The following is a 22,313-nucleotide window of genomic DNA, read 5'->3' as shown; positions in this document are numbered from 1 at the left end:
GCCCCCCTCCCAGACTTGGGAAAGAACCCCGGAGTCCTGGCTCCCAGCCCTCTTTCATCTATTTTAACCACTAGACCCCACCCCCTCCCAGAGCTGGGCTAGAATTCAGGAGGCCTAACGCCCAGGCTCCCTCCCACCCCCCGTTTTAACGACTGGACCCCCGACCCACTAGACCTTACTCCCTCCCAGAACTGGGCTAGAGTCCTGGGAATAACCACTCAATGATTGCAGATTACTTTATCTCTAGTTACAATTAAAGAATAACTAGCTGAATAAAAAGTGGCCCTCTTAAGTCTGACAATAGAACTTGAGAGCTGATATTTGAAAACAGGAGGTTTCTGTTAAATTAAATCTCGTTGCCTTTAAAAACAAGTCTTTCGGGATTGTGTTGCCTTATCCCAGCTGATGTCTTTTGGCAAGGGACACTGGAAACTAAGTCAAACTCTTACTTGTGCTAGTGCCTCATCTTCAACTATTCCACCCACAGGCTCTATTGAGATGGTGAAACTCTTCATTGGGAATCTGCCCCGGGAGGCAACAGAGCAAGAGATCCGGTCGCTCTTTGAGCAGTACGGGAAGGTGCTGGAATGTGACATCATCAAAAACTATGGCTTTGTGCACATCGAAGACAAGACAGCGGCCGAAGATGCCATCCGTAACCTGCATCACCACAAGCTGCATGGTGTCTGCATCAACGTGGAAGCCAGCAAGAACAAGAGCAAGGCCTCCACCAAGCTGCATGTGGGCAACATCAGCACCACCTGCACTAACCTGGAGCTGCGGGCCAAGTTTGAAGAGTATGGCCCGGTAATCGAGTGCGACATAGTGAAGGACTATGCCTTTGTGCATATGGAGCGGGCTGAGGATGCGGTGGAGGCCATCAGGGGCCTAGACAACACAGAGTTCCAAGGTGAAACATGAACCAGGGCAAGTGCAGCCTTCGCTAGGACTAGGTAGCGCCAGGTTCTGTCCAGAAGAGCAGGTCAGGTGGGAATGCAGGATGGCGAGGCTGTATCTCTGAGTGTGAAGCCAAGGTATGGGGAGGGTCTGTTCAAGATGTGAGCTCTCACTCCTGACATTAAGTGTTACTAGGTAACTGTGCGAGCCAGATTCTGTATTAGAGAGGCCACGAAAGACTTGTTTGAGTCTGTGCACTGTTCAACCAAGCTAACTCCATTATTCCTCAGAGGACTTTGCATTTGTTTCTTCTACCCTGAGTTGCTTACATCTTGTAGAATGTTTGGGCTGCTCATCCTAGATTTCACTGTAGTACCAGCCCCCTGTGTGGTTGGTGCGGGAGGGGATGAGAAATTTACAGGAGGGGGAGGATAGGAGACTCCTGTGAGGTGCGGGGAGCGGATGGGAGACACCCTGTCTCTTGTTCCATCCCCTGTTCTGGGAGGGTCTCACTCCCCCCCCTCTCCCTCCGTTTCCCTCCTGTCTAGTGTTTCTCACATTGCTGAAAGAAGATGGAAATGTTGGGCCAGATGCAATGCCGGACTCAGTGTCGTCTGAGGAGTTAACATATCTTATAAAGTGGCATTATCCAGTTTTGTGGGGCCTTAAGTTTCCTGCTCAGTTACAGAGCATTGCAGTAGCATGCCTGGAGGCTTCGGCCCCATTGTGCTAGGCGCTGTGTAAATCCATAGCAAGACAGTCCCTGCCCCAAAAAGCTTACAGTCTAAGACAAGAGATAGCAGGAGGATACAGTACCGAGATGTGGAGAACACAAGGTAACAGTGAAACAAGCAGCTGCCCCAGCACGGCAGCCTCTTAACCATTCTTATGTCTTGTAGGCATCACAGCAGAGGATAGTCTAAAGGAGGACAATGCGGGTGGCTTTGTGGGTTTTGAATGGGGAGTTTCTTCTGTGCACCATCATAAACCTGTAAAGCAGCCCCAACTGAAGTCAGCATAGTACAGGGTCCTATGGGTCTTCCCTTCCTCAGCTTGGTCACTGGCAGTGGAACCTGGAGGAAGTGAGTAGTTGAACCTGCCTTCCCTACCATCCCTGTAGCTGTTCCAGGGAAACAGGAAGAGCCAAACATGCTGAGCAGGATCCTTCTCTCCTGAAGGGGGAGGCTTTGTGTGTGTGTCAGTCCTTGCTTTCCCTGGTAGGCTCTGAACTTTACCTCACTCAGCTCTTGACTTCTGAGGCCAGCGACTGGAGAAACTTGGCTCCAGCATCGCCACAACAAAGTTGTAGGAGTGTGCAGTGGGGCTGAAGGAGTTTGGGCAGCAAGGGAACTGGGACAAAATCTCTCCTCTGAGGACAAGAGGAGAAAGATGGAAGTGATATGCTTGGGGTGAGGGGATTGTCTTTCTTGATCCCCAGTCTTGCTAACTGAATTATTACCAGAAAAATCTCACCTTTCCCCATGAGTTGTCAGTTTTCCCTCACATTAAACGCTTGCATATGTGAAATGTAACTGCCTCAACACATGGAACGAGCTCCGCCATTGTCCTGCTTCTCTTATTGGTGGAATCAGCACCTCCATGTGGAACCATAGGGTTAAAAACCACATTTCAAGGTTGTATTTACTCCCCTTGTGCCCAGCAATCCTATGGTTAGTAAGATACAAGGCACATCAGTCTCCTTTACTACCAGTATTCATTCTCTTTGCTTTTGGACAATGAAAATAGACTAGCCCAACGTTTCTCAAATGCGACCACCAGGGGCTTTTTGTGTGGCCACCACAGCTTCCTGGGTGGTAATGGGGGGCAGTGGTGTAACCAGGTAGAGGGAACAGGGGGAGCGATCCCCAAAAAAGGGCGCCACCCGCTGTGGTTCTTTTACTCACCTGGCGGCGCTTTTACTGATGGGGCAGTGCTCCGGGTCTTCGGCAGCACCTCGGCGGCGGGACCTTCACTTGCTCCGCGGGTCTTCGGCAGCACCTTCAGCAGCGGGTCCTTCAGTGCCGCCGAAGACACCCGGAGCTAGTGAACGGCCCACTGCCGAAGTGCCGCTGAAGACCCGGAGCGCCGCCAGGTGAGTTAAAAATTAAAAGGCGCCAAGAAATTTAAAAGGCACCACTTGTGCTCAGTGGGAGAGCGGCGCTGCCCCGCTCCACCCCTAACTATGCTACTGATGGGGGGGGTGCAAAGCATCGGCCCCTCCCTCCTTGTTGCTCCTGGCCCTGCACCGCTTCTGGAGAGAGATGGGGCACAACGCTGCAGGAGCAAGGTGAGTTCTTGACCCACCTTGGGGGGAAGAGGTTTGTGTGGCAGGCTCCAGTGGCAGAACTTCAGGAGCCTGGCTATGTGGCCCCGGGCTCCAACCGCAGGGCAGCAGGTACTGTCTCCCCTCCCTCTTCCCCCCTCCCTCCCCCCCAGCTCTGGCCATGCTGCCTGGCCTCCAGCTGTGGGTTTTCAGCCTCCAGCCCCTGGTTCCATGGCAGCAGGCACTGGCTCCCAGCTCTGGCCGTGGAGCTTCTGTCAGCCTCTCAACCCCAGTTCTGGCCTTGCGGTGGCGGTCGCTGGCCCCGGGCTCCAGCCATGCGGCCCTAGCCCCTGGTGCTGATCTCCTGCCCCAGCTGTACGGCACCAGGTGCTGACCCACAGCTCTATTTCCAGACTCAAGCCACATGGTGCTGGGAGCTGGCCCCGGCTGCAGACCCCTGGCCACATAGCAGCGAGTGCTGACTCCTGGGCTCTGGCACACAGCTCTGGGCTCTGGCCATGCAGCAGCAGGCACTAACCGTGGGCACTGACCCACAGCTCCGGCCGCATGGCAGCGGGCTCCAATCCAAAAAACCCTACACGTCCAAATCACTGTAATGTATATTTGCATCTGTGCATATTTAATTGCTTTTCCTAAAGTTAATTAAGTATTTTAGGAAAAAAGGGTCAGTGTGGCCACCAGTGAGAATTGGTGACCGCATTCTGAGGCCACCAAAAAACTTGTGGCGAGAACTCATGGATTAGTCTGTGTTGGTGCTACAGATGCTGGCCTGATCACTGAAATCAAGACCAAAATATTGGCTTAAATGGGACAGGAGCAAGCCCATCTGAGAGGAATGGCTGGCCTAGAGTTATGCTGTTATGGACAGTACCAGAGATTCTGAGTTCAAATGCTGGAGAAGCCCTTGAGGTGGAAGAGCAAACTATTGGACCTTGAATTTTAAGTCTTTAAATCAAGACTGGATGTCTTTCTAAAAGTTACGCTAGAGCTCAAACAGAACCTCTGGGCTGGATGCAGGGATGACTGGGTGAAGTTCTCTGGCCTGTGTTAGGCAGGAGATCAGGCTTGGTGGTCAGAATGATCCCTTCAGGCCTTAATCTATGATGGTCAAATCCAAACACACTTTCCACTAAAATGTATTAGAAATGTTTCCTCTGGGGTTTTGTAAAGCTGTTTTTAGCCCAGCCAGAGTCCTTGGCTTGAGCTATCTGACGTTATTCTAATTCTGGGGTGGAATTATGCTGGTAGCCTTCTTTCTCGGGTAAGGTAGTAGTTAGGGGAGGGTTTATGAGTGAGATTTTTAAAATAACAGCGAAGTCCTTCAAAAAGCAGAAGCATCTTCTCAGTGCCACCTCCTAGCAGCTGCTTTTGGGATTTTCAAGTTTAATGTGAGTTTTCCAAAAGGGCGGTCTTGTTCTGCACAGTGTCAGGTATGACATCAGTGAGTTCTCATTAGAACTTGAAGCTCCTCAAGGAAATATTTTGTGGAGTGAGGTTGTGGAGTGGAAGTGGTGGTGGGAGGAATAGCATTTATTTGGAAAATATCATGTAACTTTCCTTGATTTTTGCACTGTCCTCCATTGTGACTTGACAAAAGATGGTGCTTGCTCTTTCTTGCTTCAGAGTAGAATGTCTTTGGTGCATAATTTGGTCTGAATTTATTGGGCTGGTCGAAGATGGGTCTGAAAGAGACACCTGTGGCATAGTAAGTGCCATGCAGTCAAGGGACATTTGCATGGCCTTCCTGGTACATGCATGGCTGCTTCTGTCTATGATCAAACAGCTTGGCTTTTGTGTCAATGAAAAACCAGAATTTCACACACCCCCTCCTGGTGTTTTAAGAGGCTGTTTGAGGCACATATCCTCAGCTCATCTACCTCTAGCTTCTTCAGGCCTTTCCATGGCTATTAATTGCAACAGGGGATATTTACTTTGTAGACATTAGGAAAAACTTCCTAATTTTCAGGGTAGTTAAGCACTGGAACAAATTACCTAGGGACATTGTGGAACCTCCATCATTGGAGGTTTTTAAGAACAGATATGGGGCACACCTATCAGGGATGGTGAGGTGATACTTAGTCCTGCTTCAGTGCAGGGGGCTGGAGTAGATGTCCCATCTATGTCCTTTTGAGTCCTATATTTCTATGAGAGAGTTTTTCTTTGCTGTCCTCTTTTCTCCCATGTGGCCTGTGGTATCCTGCCTCTTTTCTGGAAGGAAGGCCTCTCTTGTGTACTGCTAAAAGTCTCTAGCTGGCTGCCTACTTCCCTGACAAGCTGCCAGTAACTTCACAAAGCAATTGCCCCTTCTTCCTAGTGCTGCAGCCCACAGCTGGCCTGGCCAGCAGTTCACCCAGGGCTATCTTCTGCAGCTCCATTGGACTGTTCAGGGGCTTCTACCCATGAGCACAGGCTGTCAGCAGGCAAAGTGACATTGTCCAGACTGCCGGGGACAGAACCACCACATCCTTGTAGGAGGGGGAGCATTCCACACCAAGGCCAGCAGGCTCAGACAGAAGAATACCTGCTGCTGTCAAGCCCACCAGCCTGTGGGTGTCCTCCAAGACCAGGGTCCCCCATCCCATTGTAGCCCTCCTAGTGACAGAGAAAAGCTTCACAATTTGAATCCTAAAGGCTCCAACCAGAAGACTGGTAAAAGGAACCCAAAATCTATTAGATTTAAAACTGCATGATTCTTTCTAAACCATCTCATGATTTGGGGTGAGCCAGACTTTGCTTGTGCCTAGCAATACCGAAAGAGCAATAAACACGTAAAGCAGAATTGCCCATAGTGCTGATTCTCAACACCACTTACTAGAAGAAAACTCCACTGCATTTTGTCATGGAGCACAGGGTCTGATCTGTGCCAGCCTGATACCAGTTTCCTGGGAGTGACCCCTTTAATGTGCCAGGACCCACACAGTTCCACAGGGGCAAGCCTGTGGCTTCCAGGACTGAGACCAGGCTTTTTGCACTGCAATCCTGCTTCTCTCTCTCTGCCTCCTTGCAGTGAATCCAGCCAATCCGGACTCCTACCGGAGGCTTGTACTGTAACCCTTCAGGGCGCAATGCTTTCTGTGAGTATTCACAGCGACACAGGCAGCCTTTTCAAAACAAGCTAACCATCTGGTAGTCATCTGGCTACAGAATCTGAAAATTCTTGGATCAGCAAAGTGATGCAGAAGTTAAGCTATAGTCCATCCTGGCCGAGCCAATGCCATGATGAGCCAGCCAAGCTGCAATGGATTCCATTCCTCTCCCTCCCCTCAGGGCAGACCTTTAGAGCTCCAAAAGGGCAGCCCTTATTCCAGTCCCCTGGCATCTTGTTCTCCAGCTCCCTTCACATGTTGCTCCTGCAGGGGTTTCCTGCGGTTAGGTGATGGTTCTTCAGTTGTTGGGGAATCATTGTCTTGCTGGGCCCTCTTGATTTGGGTCAGTTTCAGCCAATTCTTTAATGACTCTTATTGTTCTACCCAGACAGCAAGGGGAGGGACACACACACACACACACACACATACTCTCTCTCTCTACCTCTCTACCTCTACCTCTCTCTACCTCTCCCTCCTGTCTCCTCCACTGTTCCAGGAGCAGGGTTAATCCACTGGGTAGCACAGCATCCCACTTCGTCGGCCACGTGCATGAGCAAAGGAAGAGGGTGGACACTTATCTATGCTTGGTTGGTTTGAATCTCTCTGCAATTTCATAAGTGTCCCCTGGAATGTCTGTATTTAGCCTCTGCTGGTGCAGCGGTTACAGACTTTCCTCTGTGAATTCCTCACTTACACAATTCTCTCCACCACCCCCTGCAAGTACATTCATAGGAACTTGGGCAGTAAATCTTATCACCTTTTCAGGCTTAATATGTTGGAGGCTTGGTCTGTTGGTAAGAGGTATTGTAGCTTAGCACCAAGCATATTGCCTGAAAGAGGTGGTCGGTCTCCAATTGGTACTATAGTGTGTTCTTCCAAGTGTCCTGGGGGAGTAGTTCTCAACCTCTTCCAGATCAGAACCCTCCTCCCAGGCAGTAATGTGGGATGGCAGTGACTCCCTGACACCTGTTGGCTATCCCCAGATTGAGAACCCTTTCTCTAGACGCACCAGAATCTAACAGCCAGTATATACTGATGTGGATATCGGGCCACCAGAACCATTTTCATTCAAGTTCTTGGGCAGATCCATTCGGGCTGTTGGAGTGGCCCAGTACCAGGACACTGTGCTGGGAGCCAGGACACCTGGGTTCTATTTCCAGCTCAGCTGCGTGACCTGGGGCAAGTCCCTTCTCCTTTCTCCCTTTGAATAATAGGAATACTGTTGAGGTGAAGTAACCGATAGAAAGCTCCATTGAAGAGTTAGACATTATTAAACTACCCAGGCCCCTTGATTCGTGGGACAGATGCCATTAGTAGTAACTTCATATTGTGATAGTGCCCAAGGACCCAATTGGGGTTGTGCTGGGTACTGTTCGATGGCTCTGCTGTACACATTAGAATATACTTGATTTCTCTGTCAGATAGAAATCCACATAATCTGAGAAGCTAATTTTGGCAGCATGCTATTAGGAAGATAGATGTCCCCTTTCCCAAAAACAGTCTCTGAGGAGCCAGAGATGTGTTGGTGACATTCTCACGTTATCTTCTCCAAATGGATAGCTTCTCATCAGCCATGATTTCATGATATGACCCACTTTCCCTGCTAGATGGCCAGCTCTGCTCAGCCTACTACACTCTATCTTTAGAAATTAAAAAGACCACCACAGTTATTTCTATTACAGTAACACATAGAGATCCCTATTCAGATCATGGCCATATTTTGCTAGACATTGTACAAACACTGCGAGTCACAGTGTCTGCCCTGAATACCAAAAGGTGGAAAAGGAGGAAGGGACTTGCCTGGGGTCACCCAGCCGGTCAGTAGAAGAGTTGGGAACAGAGCTCAGATCTCCTGATTGCCAGTCTGCCCACTAGACCCATAGTGCTTCCTTGTCACTATGATGGTAGTTCAGCTTCATAAAATTGCTGGAGTGTAGTTAGTCAAATGTTTCTTTTTGAAAATCTTTTTTACATTCCTCAATGGTTAAATGGCTACAAGGTGTCCAGATGCTGCTTTTTCTGGGTATTCTATGACTGGCCATCCAGACAAAAATCCACATTGAGATTTAACTGCCCCACAACTGAAAATTCAAAGGAGAACATATAGCTCTTATGATGAGTTCTCCAGCAGTAGAGGAGAGGGCTTTTAATTCTTAGTTCAGTTAACCTGTAAGAGTAGCTTTGTCTTCAAACAGCTGAATCCATTCCTCCCTGCCAGGCTGCGGTTCTTGACCTTCCCCAATTGCTGTCACGCTCTTTGCCTTGTGTCTCCCTTACTCTGAATCCAGTCTCCCATAAAGCCATTGGTACTGTGTTGCAAGTAGTGTTATCATGATTACCCTATCCTTGTTCGCTTTCGGAGGGTTTTATTTCTTCTGATACAACTTGCTGGTCCCAACACTGCATGCTGCCCTTGGCTACCATTATTCCAATCCACCTTGGGGAGCTGAGTAGGTGGCTTTTGCCCCACTCCTCTATCTGATATTACCTCTTGGAGAAGTTGGACTTTGAGCCCAGTTGTTTAGCCATGTTGACTGGGATTTTCAAAGGAGCTCAGAGGAGTTAGACTCCCAGCTGCCTTCTCCTTTAGCTAGGAACTGAGCATGTTGAAAATCCCAACCTCCTGGGTGTAGAAAGCAGCTGCTGACTCAACTGAGTTTTGTGCTTGTGGGGTCTGGCTGCTGAACTAGGCCAGTTGAGTGTAGAGATAATAGTATTATTCAGTTTTCTCTGTTGCACGGGTTTCCTCTTGTTGGACCCTGTCGATGCTAGGAAGGGTTCAGGAGTGCAGCCTCTCCAAATAGAAAAGCTCCATACAAGCGACAATTGGCTTGACTATCTGAAAGCGCATTGCATAGAACTGAGGTTCTGCACAGCCGAAGCTGTAGCATACAGGCCTAGAAAGAATGAGCTACCGCATGAGTTACAGTAATAGGCCACTTGTCCTTGTAAACTCTATGGGGGCGAGGGAAGGAGTACTCTCAAGAGTGTGTGAAAGCTAACTTAAGGTTCTGGAAACCCACTCTTAAACCTGATATCCCCTATATTTACCTCCCTATCTCAAAAGGCAGAGACTGGATTAAAGAATTGTCTAGAGCCAAGCTATGAATTGCATAGTCACCTTGGGGAGCACTTAGCATGAGAGAAGATCCAGTGATTTCCCCAGGGTAGCAAGGATGGCCTAATAGGCCTCTGGCTTGGGACTTGGGAGCCTTGAGTTCAATTCCTGGCTCATCCACAGACTCCTTGTGTGACCCTGGGAAAGTCACTTCATGTACCCTGTGCCTCAATCCCTATACAATGATGACACCACTTCCCTACCTTACAGTGGTGGTGTGAAGATGCTAATGCTTGTGAAGCGCTCAGACCCTACAGGGGCCATATAGGTCCCTAGATAGATAAGTAGCTGCTCACCAGCGTGAGGAAGGAGTTGACATTCTGGTCTTGGAGCAGACTTGGGTCCGGATCAAGATAGGAACTACGGAAATGTGTAACTTTAAGCACATGAATAGCAGGGCTAAAGGTTCACATCTGTCAAGAAGCTATCTGGATCAGGGCCTAAGTATCTTCCTGAAACAGGCCTTAATGCCACTTGAGTGTTACTTTTCAGGAGAGGTTTGCTTTTTATTCATGGCATGATTCTTCCTGTAAAACCATTAACCTTGGCCACTCGGGATTCCTTCCCATTGTGAGTGCTGCGGAAGGTTGTGGAAAGGCTAGGTTTTGATTGGCTGCTGAGGGAACGAGATGTTTGAGTTACTTGGTTCTTGCACACTGCAAATCTTGCGGTTTTCCATGTGGAGTCAGTTTATTATAGCAACCATTCTTGCGTCTGTTTCTTAAAGGCAAGCGGATGCGCGTGCAGTTGTCCACCAGTCGGCTTCGGACGATACCTGGGATGGGAGACAAGAGCGGCTGCTATCGGTGCGGGAAAGAAGGGCACTGGTCTAAAGAGTGTCCGGTAGATCGCACGGGGCAAGTGCCTGACTTTACCGAAACCTATAATGAGCAGTACGGAGCGGTGCGCACTCCCTACCCCGCGGGCTATGGGGAGACCATGTATTACGATGATGGGTATGGAGCAATGGTCGACTACTACAAAAGATATCGCGTGAGGCCCTATGCTACGGCATCTGCATACGACGCCTATGCAGAGCAAACAATGGCCCAGTATTCGCAGTATGCGCAATACTCCCAAGTACAAACCACAGCCATGGCCGCCACCACAGCCATGGCCGCCACCACAGCCATGGCCAATCGCCTCACTACTACCCTAGACCCTTACGATAGAGCGCTGCTGCCAACCCCGGGAGCAGCAGCAGCAGTCGCTGCAGCTGCAACTGCTGCTGCGGCAGCTGCGTCCTCCACCTATTACACCCGGGATAGAAGCCCCCTGCGTCGCACGGCAACCGCGGCCACCACCGTCGGAGAGGCGTACGCTTACGAACGTTGTCAGCTGTCTCCAGTCTCGTCGGTCGCTCGGGCCTCCCTCTACGACGTTCAGCGGTTCGAGCGGGAGTCATACGCAGACAGGGCGCGGTACTCTGCGTTTTGAGTCGGAGGTGAGAGCTTTGTGAGTGGCAGGACGTATGTGCTGCAGGAGTATAAATTGGGCTTGATGCACAGTAAGATTTACCAGGGTTTCCACGAGCATCTGTCTGTGATCTACCAACATTAGCCCAGTGAAAGCATATTGTTAGTGTTGCTTGTAAAAGCCTGACACCTTTACCACATTAATGGAGTACTTGCACTTCAGTGAACTGCCTATACCATAAAGCAGCCAGAACAAGGTGCATTCACATGGGACGGGCATGGAGTCTTTTAGAATAATCCCTTTTGCCAGTGTTGAGTGATCCCAGCTCTTTTGTCCTGTCCTAAATCATTCATCATGTTTTTGAATGAAGATGATTTGAGATAGGCAGGATGCACTCAGACAGTTGGTATGGGGTCAGTGTCAACCTTGCTTTGCTATTTTAGCACACGGTCTAAATCTGGACTTTAAAGCAACTCCAGATTTAAAGCTATATTTATCTGTCTCTTACTAGAATGGCTCTAGGTCAGTAAGGAATATGTCACTGTTTCCCCTGTTGGAAAGCTGACAAGATCCATATCTCCATGCTGGATTTGAAGTGTTGTCTATGTGCCTTTTTTTATGGGCCTTGAAATCACCCAGCAATTTATTCTTAAGAAGAGGATAGAATTATTTTTTGCATACTTATTTCTACCATGGAAATGCTGCTAACCTTTCAGCATACTCTAAAACTGGCAGAGATTTTGATCTTCCTGTTTAAGGGCCTTATAAAATAGCACTTAGGGGAAATAGACTCTTTTTTTTTTTTTCCCCCTGTCCCTGAACAACATTTGAAACTACAGTGTCAGTCAGATTTGGCCCCAACACTTCTTAATTTTAAAACAAGCCTTTGCAATTCTCCATTGCTTGAAATCTTTAAATCAGGGTTATAAATCTTTCTAAAAGCCACACTTCAGCTCAACTGAAACTTATTGAACATGATCCAGGCATGATAGGATGAAATTCTCTGGCCTGTTGTACAGGAGGCCCGATTAGGCCTGACTTCAGGAGGTCCTTTGTGGCATGAAAACCTGTAAAATGCTAGGGTCAGTAGAGATGTTTGTTATTTTAAAAGTCCAGTAAGATTTATGAAAGAAATCTTTCCCTACGTTGTTTGCAGCATCCGAGAGCCAGTAGATACAGACTAAACAAAGTCTAGTTAACCAATCTGTTTTCATTGTTTCAGTGAAATGCAACAAGAGTAAACTCCAATTTTTAAAAAATCTGTCCGCTTTAATCTTAAAAGTACATTTCACATGGACAGGAACTTCTGTATTGCCGACTCTCACAACTGTATCACAATAATTGGTGTTAAAGCCCCAGCAGTCATGTGATTGTGTGAGAATCTGCTTACTTAAGTTGTTAGGCCTTGTGGTTGCAAAGCAAAGCTTTAAAACATGAAGCAAGTTCACCCTGGCACCAACTGTAACTCAGGAGTTTTCTCAGGGTTTTCGTCTTGTCCAGTTCCAAGTAACTCAAACACCAGGATTCCTGCTTCTTTTGGGATATTATCCCTCAGTTTTTCACCTGCTATTTCCTTTAACTCCATCCTGTTATATTCCTGACTAATTCCCCTTTGTGTAACTCTGAACCATCTCTCGCCCCCATTGCCACCACAGCCTTCATATATTCTGCTGACACTCGGTGCTGTCCAGGGCCCTTCCAATGCCATGGACACACTGGTGGTGGTTCTTCCCACAGGTGCATAGCTATGCTGTCCATCCTGACCATGTCTTCATAAATTAGCCTCTGTGGCCTGACCTTTTGCCCTGCTCCAAACTCCTGGCTTGGGGTTGCAGGTTTTAGGGGTCTGTTTCCCAAGCCCTGCTCATCTTCTCCTGTCTCCCCTGCCCCTCCCATGCTCCTGGCTTCTTTTAACCTTCACTCTTTACCCCTACATTTGGGTGCAGTGGCAGAAATCACAAATGGAAAGAAAATTCTGGGAGCTTTCTGCTGCCTTTTCTGTCATCCTAGTCCCATCCCTTATGTCTCCCCAAACCAGGTCCTGCTCAACAGGTGACTTGATTACAGTGTATAAGTGTCTTCATGTGGAGAAAATCCTGGCTACTAATGGGCTTTTACATCTAGCAGGGACAGTCAGAACAAGAACCAATGGCTGAGAGTTAAATCCAGAGAAAGTCAAATTAGAAATAAGGCACAAGTTTTACACAGTGAGGTTGATTTAACCATTGGAATAAACTCCCAAGGGAAGTGGTGTATTTTCCATTTCATGAAGCCTCCAGTCCAGCCTGACTGTCTTCTGGAAAGTGCTTTACTCAAACACAATGTATTGGGCTCAAAGTTGGGGAACTGAGTGACATTCTCTCACCTGTGTTATACAGGAGTGGCAGCACATATACTAATGGTCCCGTCTGGCTTTACATTTATAAATCATCATCATACATGGGCTTTCAAGTTTGTGAGACTGCTAGAATGCACATGCTGCTCTAGAATATCAAGAGCCTTCTAAAAACATACCTTTGATTCAGTTCCCTCAGGTTTTAGCAGTGATAAGAGCAGATAGTTCGTGTTGCAGTGTTTTAGCTTGAAGGAATCTTGAGTACAGCAGAGCAAAATAACTCACATTAATGTGGACAACTGTGTTCAACCAGTGGAGTGCCTGAATCAACAAATACATTTTGCCTCTGACATGAGCTCTTATACCAGCTTCACCTCTCTGTCTTGTAAAAGCCCATGAAGTATTCCACAGGTGGAGTGGTGGGAATTTGGCTGTGAATGCAGTTTGTTAATGCACTAGCTCTGTAACCTGTCAGTATGTGTTGGATGTGCAAAACTGGGCATTGTCCAAGATTGTGGTAGGCGGTAGGGGGAGTGACACTTGGAAGGCAATGAAACCCCAAAGCAGTGATTAGCTAAAACTTTAACTCCTTCATTCTGTTTGATAACCTTCTACTTAGCACTCTGGCTGCCAAGTCATTGCAAGAGCAAAGGGCTTCCCAATATGCCATTGGCTCCTGTTGTCAGCAGAATATACGTGATAGTAGCTAGTGGCCCTAGTTAAGCCAGACAGTGAACCGCGTGCTTAAAACTGAGCTCATGCTGTGAGTCAGTGGAACTTAAGCATGTGCTTTGCTGAATGGGGATGGATGTAAGCACATGCTTTGCTGAATGGGAACCAGAGTGAGAGCACAGAACAGACTTCACTTAGCATTAAAATTAAACTCCAGGGACTTCAAAGTCATCTTGGGCTAACTTGTACCTGCTGCTGAATATTTGCACTAAGTGCTGCACAGTCAGAAGCAGATGTAGCTCCATTGGCTTCTGCGGGTGAAACCTGTGGCAGCGGCAGTGTGGTCTAGACTAGAGAAAAGTGCAGCATTGGGAGGCAGGCAGGCCCGAGTTCTAATCTTGTGTCTAACTCTGAGGTCTAGTCTACAAGGAAACACTTTGGGGATTTAAAACTAATTAACTGAAAGAGTGAGGTAAAAGCACATCAAACCCCTATGTGGACACTCTCATTCAGAATTGAAGTGTCTTTAGTTGGCTGTAGTGAGGGTTAAGCTACAGCAAACTAAGGGTTTGTCTACATGGGGACATGTGAGAAAATTGTGAATTAGCTTTTAAAGTGGATTAATTAAACTGCATTAAATCCTTGTGTGGACATTCTTATTCAGAACTACAGTGGCCTCAGTTCAGTTTAGTTTAATTAACTTTGGAAGTGAATTAAGCTAACCAAAGTAAGGCTATTTTAATTCTGAACAAGAGCATCCACACAGGGACTTAATGCAGTTTAATCCACTTAAAATTCACACGGTTAGTTAATTCATCTTCACTTTCCAGAGTGTCCCTACGTAACAAGCTCTGAGTCATTTCACTATTGTCGTCTTACCACCCAGGGGCTGTTGTGGAGATTCGTCAATGTCTATAAAGCTAAAGTGTTAGTAATTTGGCCCAGTCAGCCTAGTGTTATGGTAGCTCGTAGAAGCCCCAATTAAGATCAAAGTCCCACTGTTCTTAGTGCTCCTCAGACAAAGAGAGTCCCTGCCCTGAAGAGCTTGCAGTCTAAATAGGTTGGGAGGAGGACCAGATGTGCAGAGAGGCCCAGGTGTGTCAGCAGTTCAATGGCGGAGCCAGGAATAGAAACCAGGAGTTCTACAGGCTCCTCCTCACCCAGAGAGGGGAAGAGAGCACTGGTCTCCTTATTCTCAGTCTAGTTCCCAATCAACTGGACCACGCTTCATGTCTCGTGTTAGGCAAGGTGCTCCTTTGGTTTTTGAGCTACCTTGCGGTGAAGTTGAGCTAAATCCCATGGAGATTTAGCACTATCTACACTAGAAAGTTGCATCAATTTTCACTTAAGGCGTGATTTTTAAACTGGTTGACAGAAACTAGTGCAAGAAAGACAAGTGGGTGGGCTTTAAACCAGGCTTATTTCATTTCAGTGTAAATTGGTTATGGACGTGGTTATGGTATGGTTTAAAGTACTTCAGAATAGGAGCATCCACCCAGGGCTTTGCACCAGTTTAAAGCTAACTTTAAACCAGCATGGCTTGTGTGTGTGGACAGTGCGAGGGCTTGGGGTGGGCTTGAGATCTCTGGGCTTTTTGCCACCGTGGCTACTTCTGACATAAGCCTTTGAAACTGTATTGTGCTTTCTTTCAGGTAGCGTATTCTCGGGCGGACCCTCGGGCTCCCATTACACGGGAAAGTTTGTCCTACTTCCCCCACCATCCCGCTGCCTGCGACGGGTATTGGCTGCCTCTAGTGTGTTTATTTTTAATGGAGGTTCTTGTGTTTCAGTAAAGTTGTGACCCGCTGTATCTTTTTTTTCCTTAATTTTTCAGTCCTTGAGCACTTCACCACACTTGCAAGCATAGTTTCTTTCTTCCCGTAACTCCACATTGGCCCTGTCTGGGCTCAGGTTCTGCATGGGTTGGGGTGGGGATTCACTGTCTTCCAGGTAACTTGCTCATAGAGTTCATGTCATTATTTCCTTTCTCTTCTCAGTGTTGTGGATGGAGAATCCCAAGTCTCCTCTTTATTTATTTGTTGTTGTCGTCTTGGGAGTTGATCTGAATCCCAGTTCAAACCCACATCCTCTGAGACTAGACTGTGGCTGAGGTGTTTCCAAAGCAGCTAGTGCTTGCGTAGAAGCTTATCTGTTAGAATCTGGTGTGGAGTTTTGACCACGGCTTTTCCAGCAAAATAAAAATTTCCAACAGAGGGCCCTGGCTGTTCCTTCTTTCAGGAAAAAACCTTAGCCCCCGCTGAGTTCATCTCCTACCCCCAGCAGGGCCCAGAGCATTTGTGTCTGCTGCAACCTCATTGTTCAGCTTGAACAGTAGAGGTTTATGCTTCGAGGCCAAGCTCTTCACTTCAATCCGTGCAGGGGCCTGATCCAGTCATGCAGGAGCTGGCTTGAGGAAGTGGAATTGTACTAGAGTAACTCCAGGAGGCTCTAGCAGCCATAGTGAGAGACAGTCCCTGCCCCAAAGAGCTCTCAGCTAGTGAGAATATATTTTTATATATATATTTCAAAGCGCGTCTTAGCCTCTGAGCCAAGCCATAATGGGAAGCTGCAAATGCCTGAGGAATGGGTGATAACCTCATAGAGAGGGGTGGGGAGAGAAGATTAGGTTAAATAAGGCGTTTGTGAGGAAATGGTAGGGAAGAATGGAGTGGAGAATAATACTAAAGATATTACTAAGACCACTTTGTACATCTATTTTAGGTACGAATAGGCCCCTCTTACCATAGTGTCTGCGCATCTCACTCTCTTTTAATGAAGTTATCGTTACATCCCAGGAGGCAGGGCAGTGCTATTGTCCCCATGTTACAGTGGAAGAAACTGAGGCAGAACGAGCTTTATGCAACTTTCCCAAGGTGAGTCTGCAGTGGAGCAGCAAATTGAATGTAGGTCTGAGACCCCAGCTGCTGCCTGAACCACTGGACCATCCTTCCCAAAGCAGAGAGCTGCCCACTTCTGAAATTCTGTGTTTAGTTTTGATCATTTCATACATTAAGCCTTAAGATGCCTTTCTAAAGGATATGCTATAGTTCAGATAGAAGGGAGGTGCCTGATTCAGGAATCTCTGGCTGAGATTTTCTGGCCTGTTACAGACTTGAGGATCTAGTGGTCCCTTCTGACCTCAAACTGTATGAATCCAACTGGCTTTAGAGATGGGGGACAAGAATGGAGGGGGAAATCTCTTCTTAAGAGAGATTGAACAACCGCAGTCTTTTCAATCTTTAGAGAGGAGACAGTCTGGAACCTGATGAAAGACGACGCACTGGAGAAGGTAGGTGGGATACAAGATTCGTGATACAAGAACAAGGGTTGTAGAGAAACTGAAAATTGGCAAAAGGAAATACTTCTTCGTACACTCATCGCACACTTAGTCTGGGAAACTTGTTGCCACAAAATGTCACTGAGGGCGAGAGCTGAGTAGATTCTAAAAAGGGATCCGATGCTTATAGGGGTATTGGGAATAACTAGAATTAAACAATGAAGAATAACAAAGAGCTTGTGAATGGTTCTAAGCCTGCCTGTTTCAGAGCCTCAGCTGACCCTTAGCTAAGGGGGTCAGAAGGTCACCAATTATCCCAGTGCTACCTCCTCTGGGGATTCATGCACCTTCTGAAGCAGCTGGCAGAGAGGGGATACTGGGCTAGATAGGCCCACAGGTCTGCTTCATTGTGGCAATACCCATGGGAATGAGATGCAGAGTAAAGGGGTCAGATTATGTGGGAGGGCTGCCTCACACAGAGGAAGGTTGTGGAGCTCAGATTTTGTGCTGGCACTTGAAGGTAGAGGCATGGGCTGTGCACCATTCACAAGTGGGAGCTGAGTGTTTAATCCCCTAGACGCATAGGATGGCTGGGGAAGTAATTTCAGGAGGGCACTATGCCCCTCCCCCCCATGATTTTCCTATCCTGGGTCAGAGATGCCTCTCATGTCCCTCCTCCGTGTTCAGATCTTGCTTCCTCCCACTCCATTAAATGTGTGAAGATCCTGCTAGCTACAACAGTCACCACAATCTGGGTTAGGGATGGAGACGGGCTCCCTGTGGGCAGTGCACTGGAGATGACACACAGCTCTTTATAGGAGAGCAGGAATTTCTCACCTTACACCTTAGCTCCTCAGCTTTCCTGCTGCAGAGCTCATCAGGTAGCTAGAAGAGTAACAGCCTGCTGTCATGTGTAGCGTATTAGCCAGTGCTGATTGCACCCACCCTCCTTCCAGACACACCCTACAGTAATGTGCAGATTGAGGTATGAGTTGTACCAGCCCAGGGTCAACCTTGGTTTAGGTTGAATTGTGTCTAAGTTCAACAAAGGGCAGCATCATACCACAGACATGGTGGACTTTTCCCCTAGTGCTGTCACACAATGCCCTTGGGGCCACTATACTACCCTCTGGTGCCAAGAGGTCATCCCAGCCAGAAGCTACCAACCAGTCTGTATTGCTCCATGCAGGATTGTGGGAATTGAGTGCATTTAGCTCAGACGCTGGTGCAAAATCATCCATAATGCGCTGCGGTTTGGAGCAGTGCTGGGAACTCGGGTTGTACCCAGCAGGGCTGGATTAAGGCAGTATAGGCCCATGCCCAGGTTCTGGCACCAGCGTCTGGATTCATGACTATACCAAAGTCTCAACTTCCATTTATAGAGTCCTGTCCAGATAGAAAATTTGTATCCAATCTGCAAAAATGGTCTGCAGATATCTGTGGATTTGCAGGGCTCTATCCATTTCAAATAAAAAGCTTCCAGCCCTTGTGGTTGGGGAGAAAAGTTTGAACATGTAATCTGATGCAGTGATGCCTCCTTCAGTCTGCAGTGAGCCTCATCCAATCGCTCCAAGAGGGGGAAAGCCCAGGTGTAACCAATGCAGTGGGGCTTGCCTGAGGCTATGTCTACACTAGCGCTTTTGTCGCTATAACTTATGTCACTTGGGTGTGGAAAAAAAAATCCCTTTGACTGACAGAAGTGCCGCTGTGGACAGTGCTAGGTCAGCGCTGACATAGCTACCGCGGCTCCGTGGGGGTTGTTTAATTATGTCGAGAGGAGAGCTCTGTCGGCATAGAACAGCTACACTGGAGATCTTACAGCAGCATCGATACAGCTATGCTGCTGTAAGATTACTAGTTTAGACATGGCCAGAGTCTGTAGAGATCCTGAGGCAATTACCTGAGAGAGGGAATTGCTTTGGGTCTAATCAGTCCAATGACACTGGCTGCAACTGTAGAAAACCTGAGCCGATCGCTTGGAGCAGTGTAGCTGATGCAGTGACTCTGGTTGAGACTACAGGGAGACTGAGCTAATTGCTCCGAGCAGGGGGAACTCCTCTGTGCATCTCAGGGTGGGTGTTAATTACCAGCCCTGCCCCAGACGTGGTCTCTGTGGGGCAGAGTGCAGTGGGGTCAGCTCTTCCTTTCATGCAGACATGCCGGCTGCTGGGCCAAGTGCTGGGGGATCTCTGCCACCAACAAGCCAAGTGGGGATCGGGCCATGATGCGGTGGCAGGGCTTTAGGCACAGCCATAGGGAACTGACCTTGCAGGGGGGAGCCCTGCTCCCCACATCGAAACCACCTTCCCCAAAGCCCCCCTATAAAAACCACCTCTCCCAGAGCTGTGCCCCAATAGAAAGTACTACCCCCAAAACACAAAAACCACCTTCTCTGGAGCTGTGCCCCAAGCCCCTCCCACCATAGACACCACCCTCGGTGCCTCCCTCACCACTAGAAACTGCCATCCCTGCAGCAGGCACCACCCCCACCCCCAATAGAAATCACCTCTCCCCCACCCCATAGCAACTGCTTCCTGGAAAGGACTCGACCCATAGCAACCACCTTTCTTGGAGCCAAGCAACCTTCACCTCTGGAGTCCCCGCCCCATAGGAACTACCTTCCCCAGAGTGCTTTGCGACTTGCGAGAGCCTGGATATTTCCCAGGGTGCCCTGCAGGGGAAGCCACACAAAGGGGCCAGGCTGCGCTCTCCTTTCTTAGCCAGCTGCTGTTGCTGCAGGATCCCCCAGCCTCTACCTGCATCCTCCTCCCGTGCCCTGTGGAGAGCCAGGTGAGTGCCCAGAAGGGGCAGCCCTAGAGGGCCTGGGGGAAAAGAGCCAGTCCAGTCCAGTCCTGGCTGCAGATCACGGGGCCCGGAATAGATCCGGTCCACCCCACCCCACCCCCCACCACACACACACACTGTGCTGGGGCATCTCTGTCCTACCCCAGTGTCCGGCATCTGCCCCACTGCCTTTGACTGGCAACACCCATTAGGTCTTACTGCATCTCAGGACTGGGGTGAGGGATCTGTGTGTGAACAATCTCTGTGCCCCACCCCAGAGGAGGCTGCATCCTAGCACCAGGTGAGGGATGCCTGAGTAAACAGCCCCCGTGCCTTACCCCAGTGACGTGTGTATCTCAGCACTGGATGAGAGAGTTTTGTATGAACTGCTCCATCCCAGAGACAATTGTATCTTAGTGCCAGGCGAGGGATCCCTGTATGAACAGCCTGTGCACCTCACTCCAGAGGTGGCTGCATCTCAGCTTTGGATGAGGGATCTTATGTAAATGCCCCCTGTGCCGCACTCCAGCAGTGGCTGCATCACTGCTCCGGATGAAGGATCCTGTATAAACAATCCCCATCCCTAAGGCAGCTGCATTTCAGTGGGTGCCATGTGTGTACAATTACCTCCAATGTTCCAAACAAAAAAGCGGGTACGGTCTGTAAAGTCCTTTGGGAGCTGATTGTATGTGCGCCCAGGCCTGTGGGGATAGTCAAGGTAATTCCTGTGTGCAGTGTTGTTGTAGGTGTGTCGCTCCCAGGATATTAGAGAGACAAGGTGGGTGAGGTAATATCTTTTATTGAACCAACTTTGAGAGACAAGCTTTTGAGCTTACACAGAGCTCTTCTTCAGGTCTGGCCTTAAGCTTGTGTCTCTCACCAGTAGTAGTTGGTCCAATAAAAGCTATTACCTCCCCCACCTTGTCAATTCCTGTCGTGCTGAGGGTGCAAGGGCAATTTAATGCTATGGGGTCTCTGGAAAGGGAGTTATTGGGATGTTGTGCATCATGCAGGGTCATTGTCACAGAGATGGCGTGGGCAGCTGGGTGAGGGATCCTGCTGTGAATCAGGAGTTGGGCCGAACCACCCCCATTAGCACAGGTCTTCTCGTACAGCAGGTACTTACAGGGACTGATTACATGGGGTGGGGGCTGGCACCCCAAAAGATCTAATGAGGGGCAGCACAGGCCAGTGGAGAGGGCAGTAGTCTGGGAGTCAGGATTTCTGGGCTCCATTCCCAGCTCTGGGAGAGGAGTGGGGTCTAGTGGTTAGAGCAAGGGGAGTTGGGAGCCAGGATGCCTAGGTTGCTTTCTCAGCTGAGGGAGGGGAGTGGGGTCTAGTGGTTAGGGGAAAGGGGGTAGCTGAAAGTCAGGATGACTGGTTTCTATTCCTGGCTCTGCCACTGACCTTGGTCAAGTTCCTTCCCCTCTTGGTGCCTTTGTTTCCCACCCCACCTTTCGTATACACACACCGGTGTTTCTCAACCTTCCCAGGTCAGTCACCCCTTAATTGAAATCAACATTTTTTGTGATTTCCCACTCAGCTTTGATATCAAATGAATACACCTCTACCTCGATATAATGCTGTCCTCGGGAGCCAAAAAATCTTACCGCATTATAGGTGAAACCGCATTATATCGAACTTGCTTTAATCCACCGGAGTGCGCAGCCCCTCCCCCCCGGAGCACTGCTTTACCACGTTGTATCCGAATTTGTTTTATATCGGGGTAGAGGTGTAGTAAAATCGTCTATCACTGACAACAATGCTAACTGTAGATATATAATGCAGTGTTTATTTTGAGAGGTTGACGGAAAATATTTGACCTTGAAGGGTCAAGGTATGTGGGGGAGAGAGTGTGGCGGGAGAGAGATTGTAATAACATTTGCAGTGCCTCAGGACCCCTGATTGGCCTTTCATAGCCTGCCTAGGGGCTGCGAGAAGCATGGGTTTATTGGGAGCTCTTTGGGGCAGGGATTGTCTCTTGCTGTGTGTCACGCAGCAGGTTCTGGAGGATCAATTTTTCAGTTTGCCCAAGGGCCTATCATTTTAAATGGACAAGAAGTGGGAAGGAAAATGGGCATTGGGAGGGGAAGGGACTTGCCCAAAGTCAGTGGCAGAGCTGAGATAGAACCTGGAGTCCTGACTCCCAGTCTCTCCCTTGCTCTAACCACTAGACCCCACTTCTGTCCCCAAGTTAGGCAAGAACCTAAGAGTTCCAGTCCAGTGGCCTGCCCACTGGACCAGTCTGCCCTTATGACTAATTTCAATAGCCATTTAGTGTTTGGGTTCTAATCTCCTCTGTCTCACTGACAATGATCAAAGCCTCCTAAAGCTTTTCTGTCATGCACACATACCCACACACACCCGTGTCTACAGTGCAGCCGCTTAGGGTGGGGCATGGTGTCCTGGAAGACAACAATCTACAATAAGGTGGGTAGAAGCGA

The 22,313-nt window shown here is 48.6% G+C and overlaps 2 protein-coding genes across 18 annotated transcripts in view; both read left to right on the top strand.

Annotated features, from left to right (window-relative positions):
- The window catches only part of LOC101930877 (RNA-binding protein 4B), a 72,150-nt gene extending 61,922 nt beyond the window's left edge, over positions 1–10,228 (top strand). The window contains exon 4 of the mRNA XM_065553081.1: positions 10,113–10,228. The gene's annotated coding sequence lies outside the window, so the exon portion shown is untranslated. The remainder of the gene's footprint in view (positions 1–10,112) is intronic.
- Positions 1–22,313, top strand: part of LOC103305688 (RNA-binding protein 4B-like) — a 30,277-nt gene that overhangs the window by 409 nt on the left and 7,555 nt on the right. For 3 of the 17 annotated variants that reach the window (XM_065553078.1, XM_065553076.1, XM_065553080.1), the window contains exon 2: positions 488–910. In XM_065553078.1, the coding sequence (XP_065409150.1) occupies positions 499–910 (412 nt within the window). In that variant the 5' untranslated portion in view covers positions 488–498. The other 14 variants (XM_005307956.4, XM_042849635.2, XM_042849636.2 and 11 more) reach the window with 12 other exon arrangements.

The sequence above is a fragment of the Chrysemys picta genome, chromosome 7, assembly GCF_011386835.1.
Source record: "Chrysemys picta bellii isolate R12L10 chromosome 7, ASM1138683v2, whole genome shotgun sequence".
NCBI lineage: Eukaryota > Metazoa > Chordata > Testudines > Emydidae > Chrysemys > Chrysemys picta.
Note: the sequence above shows the minus strand (reverse complement) of the source record. Positions and strands in the feature narration are given on the sequence as shown.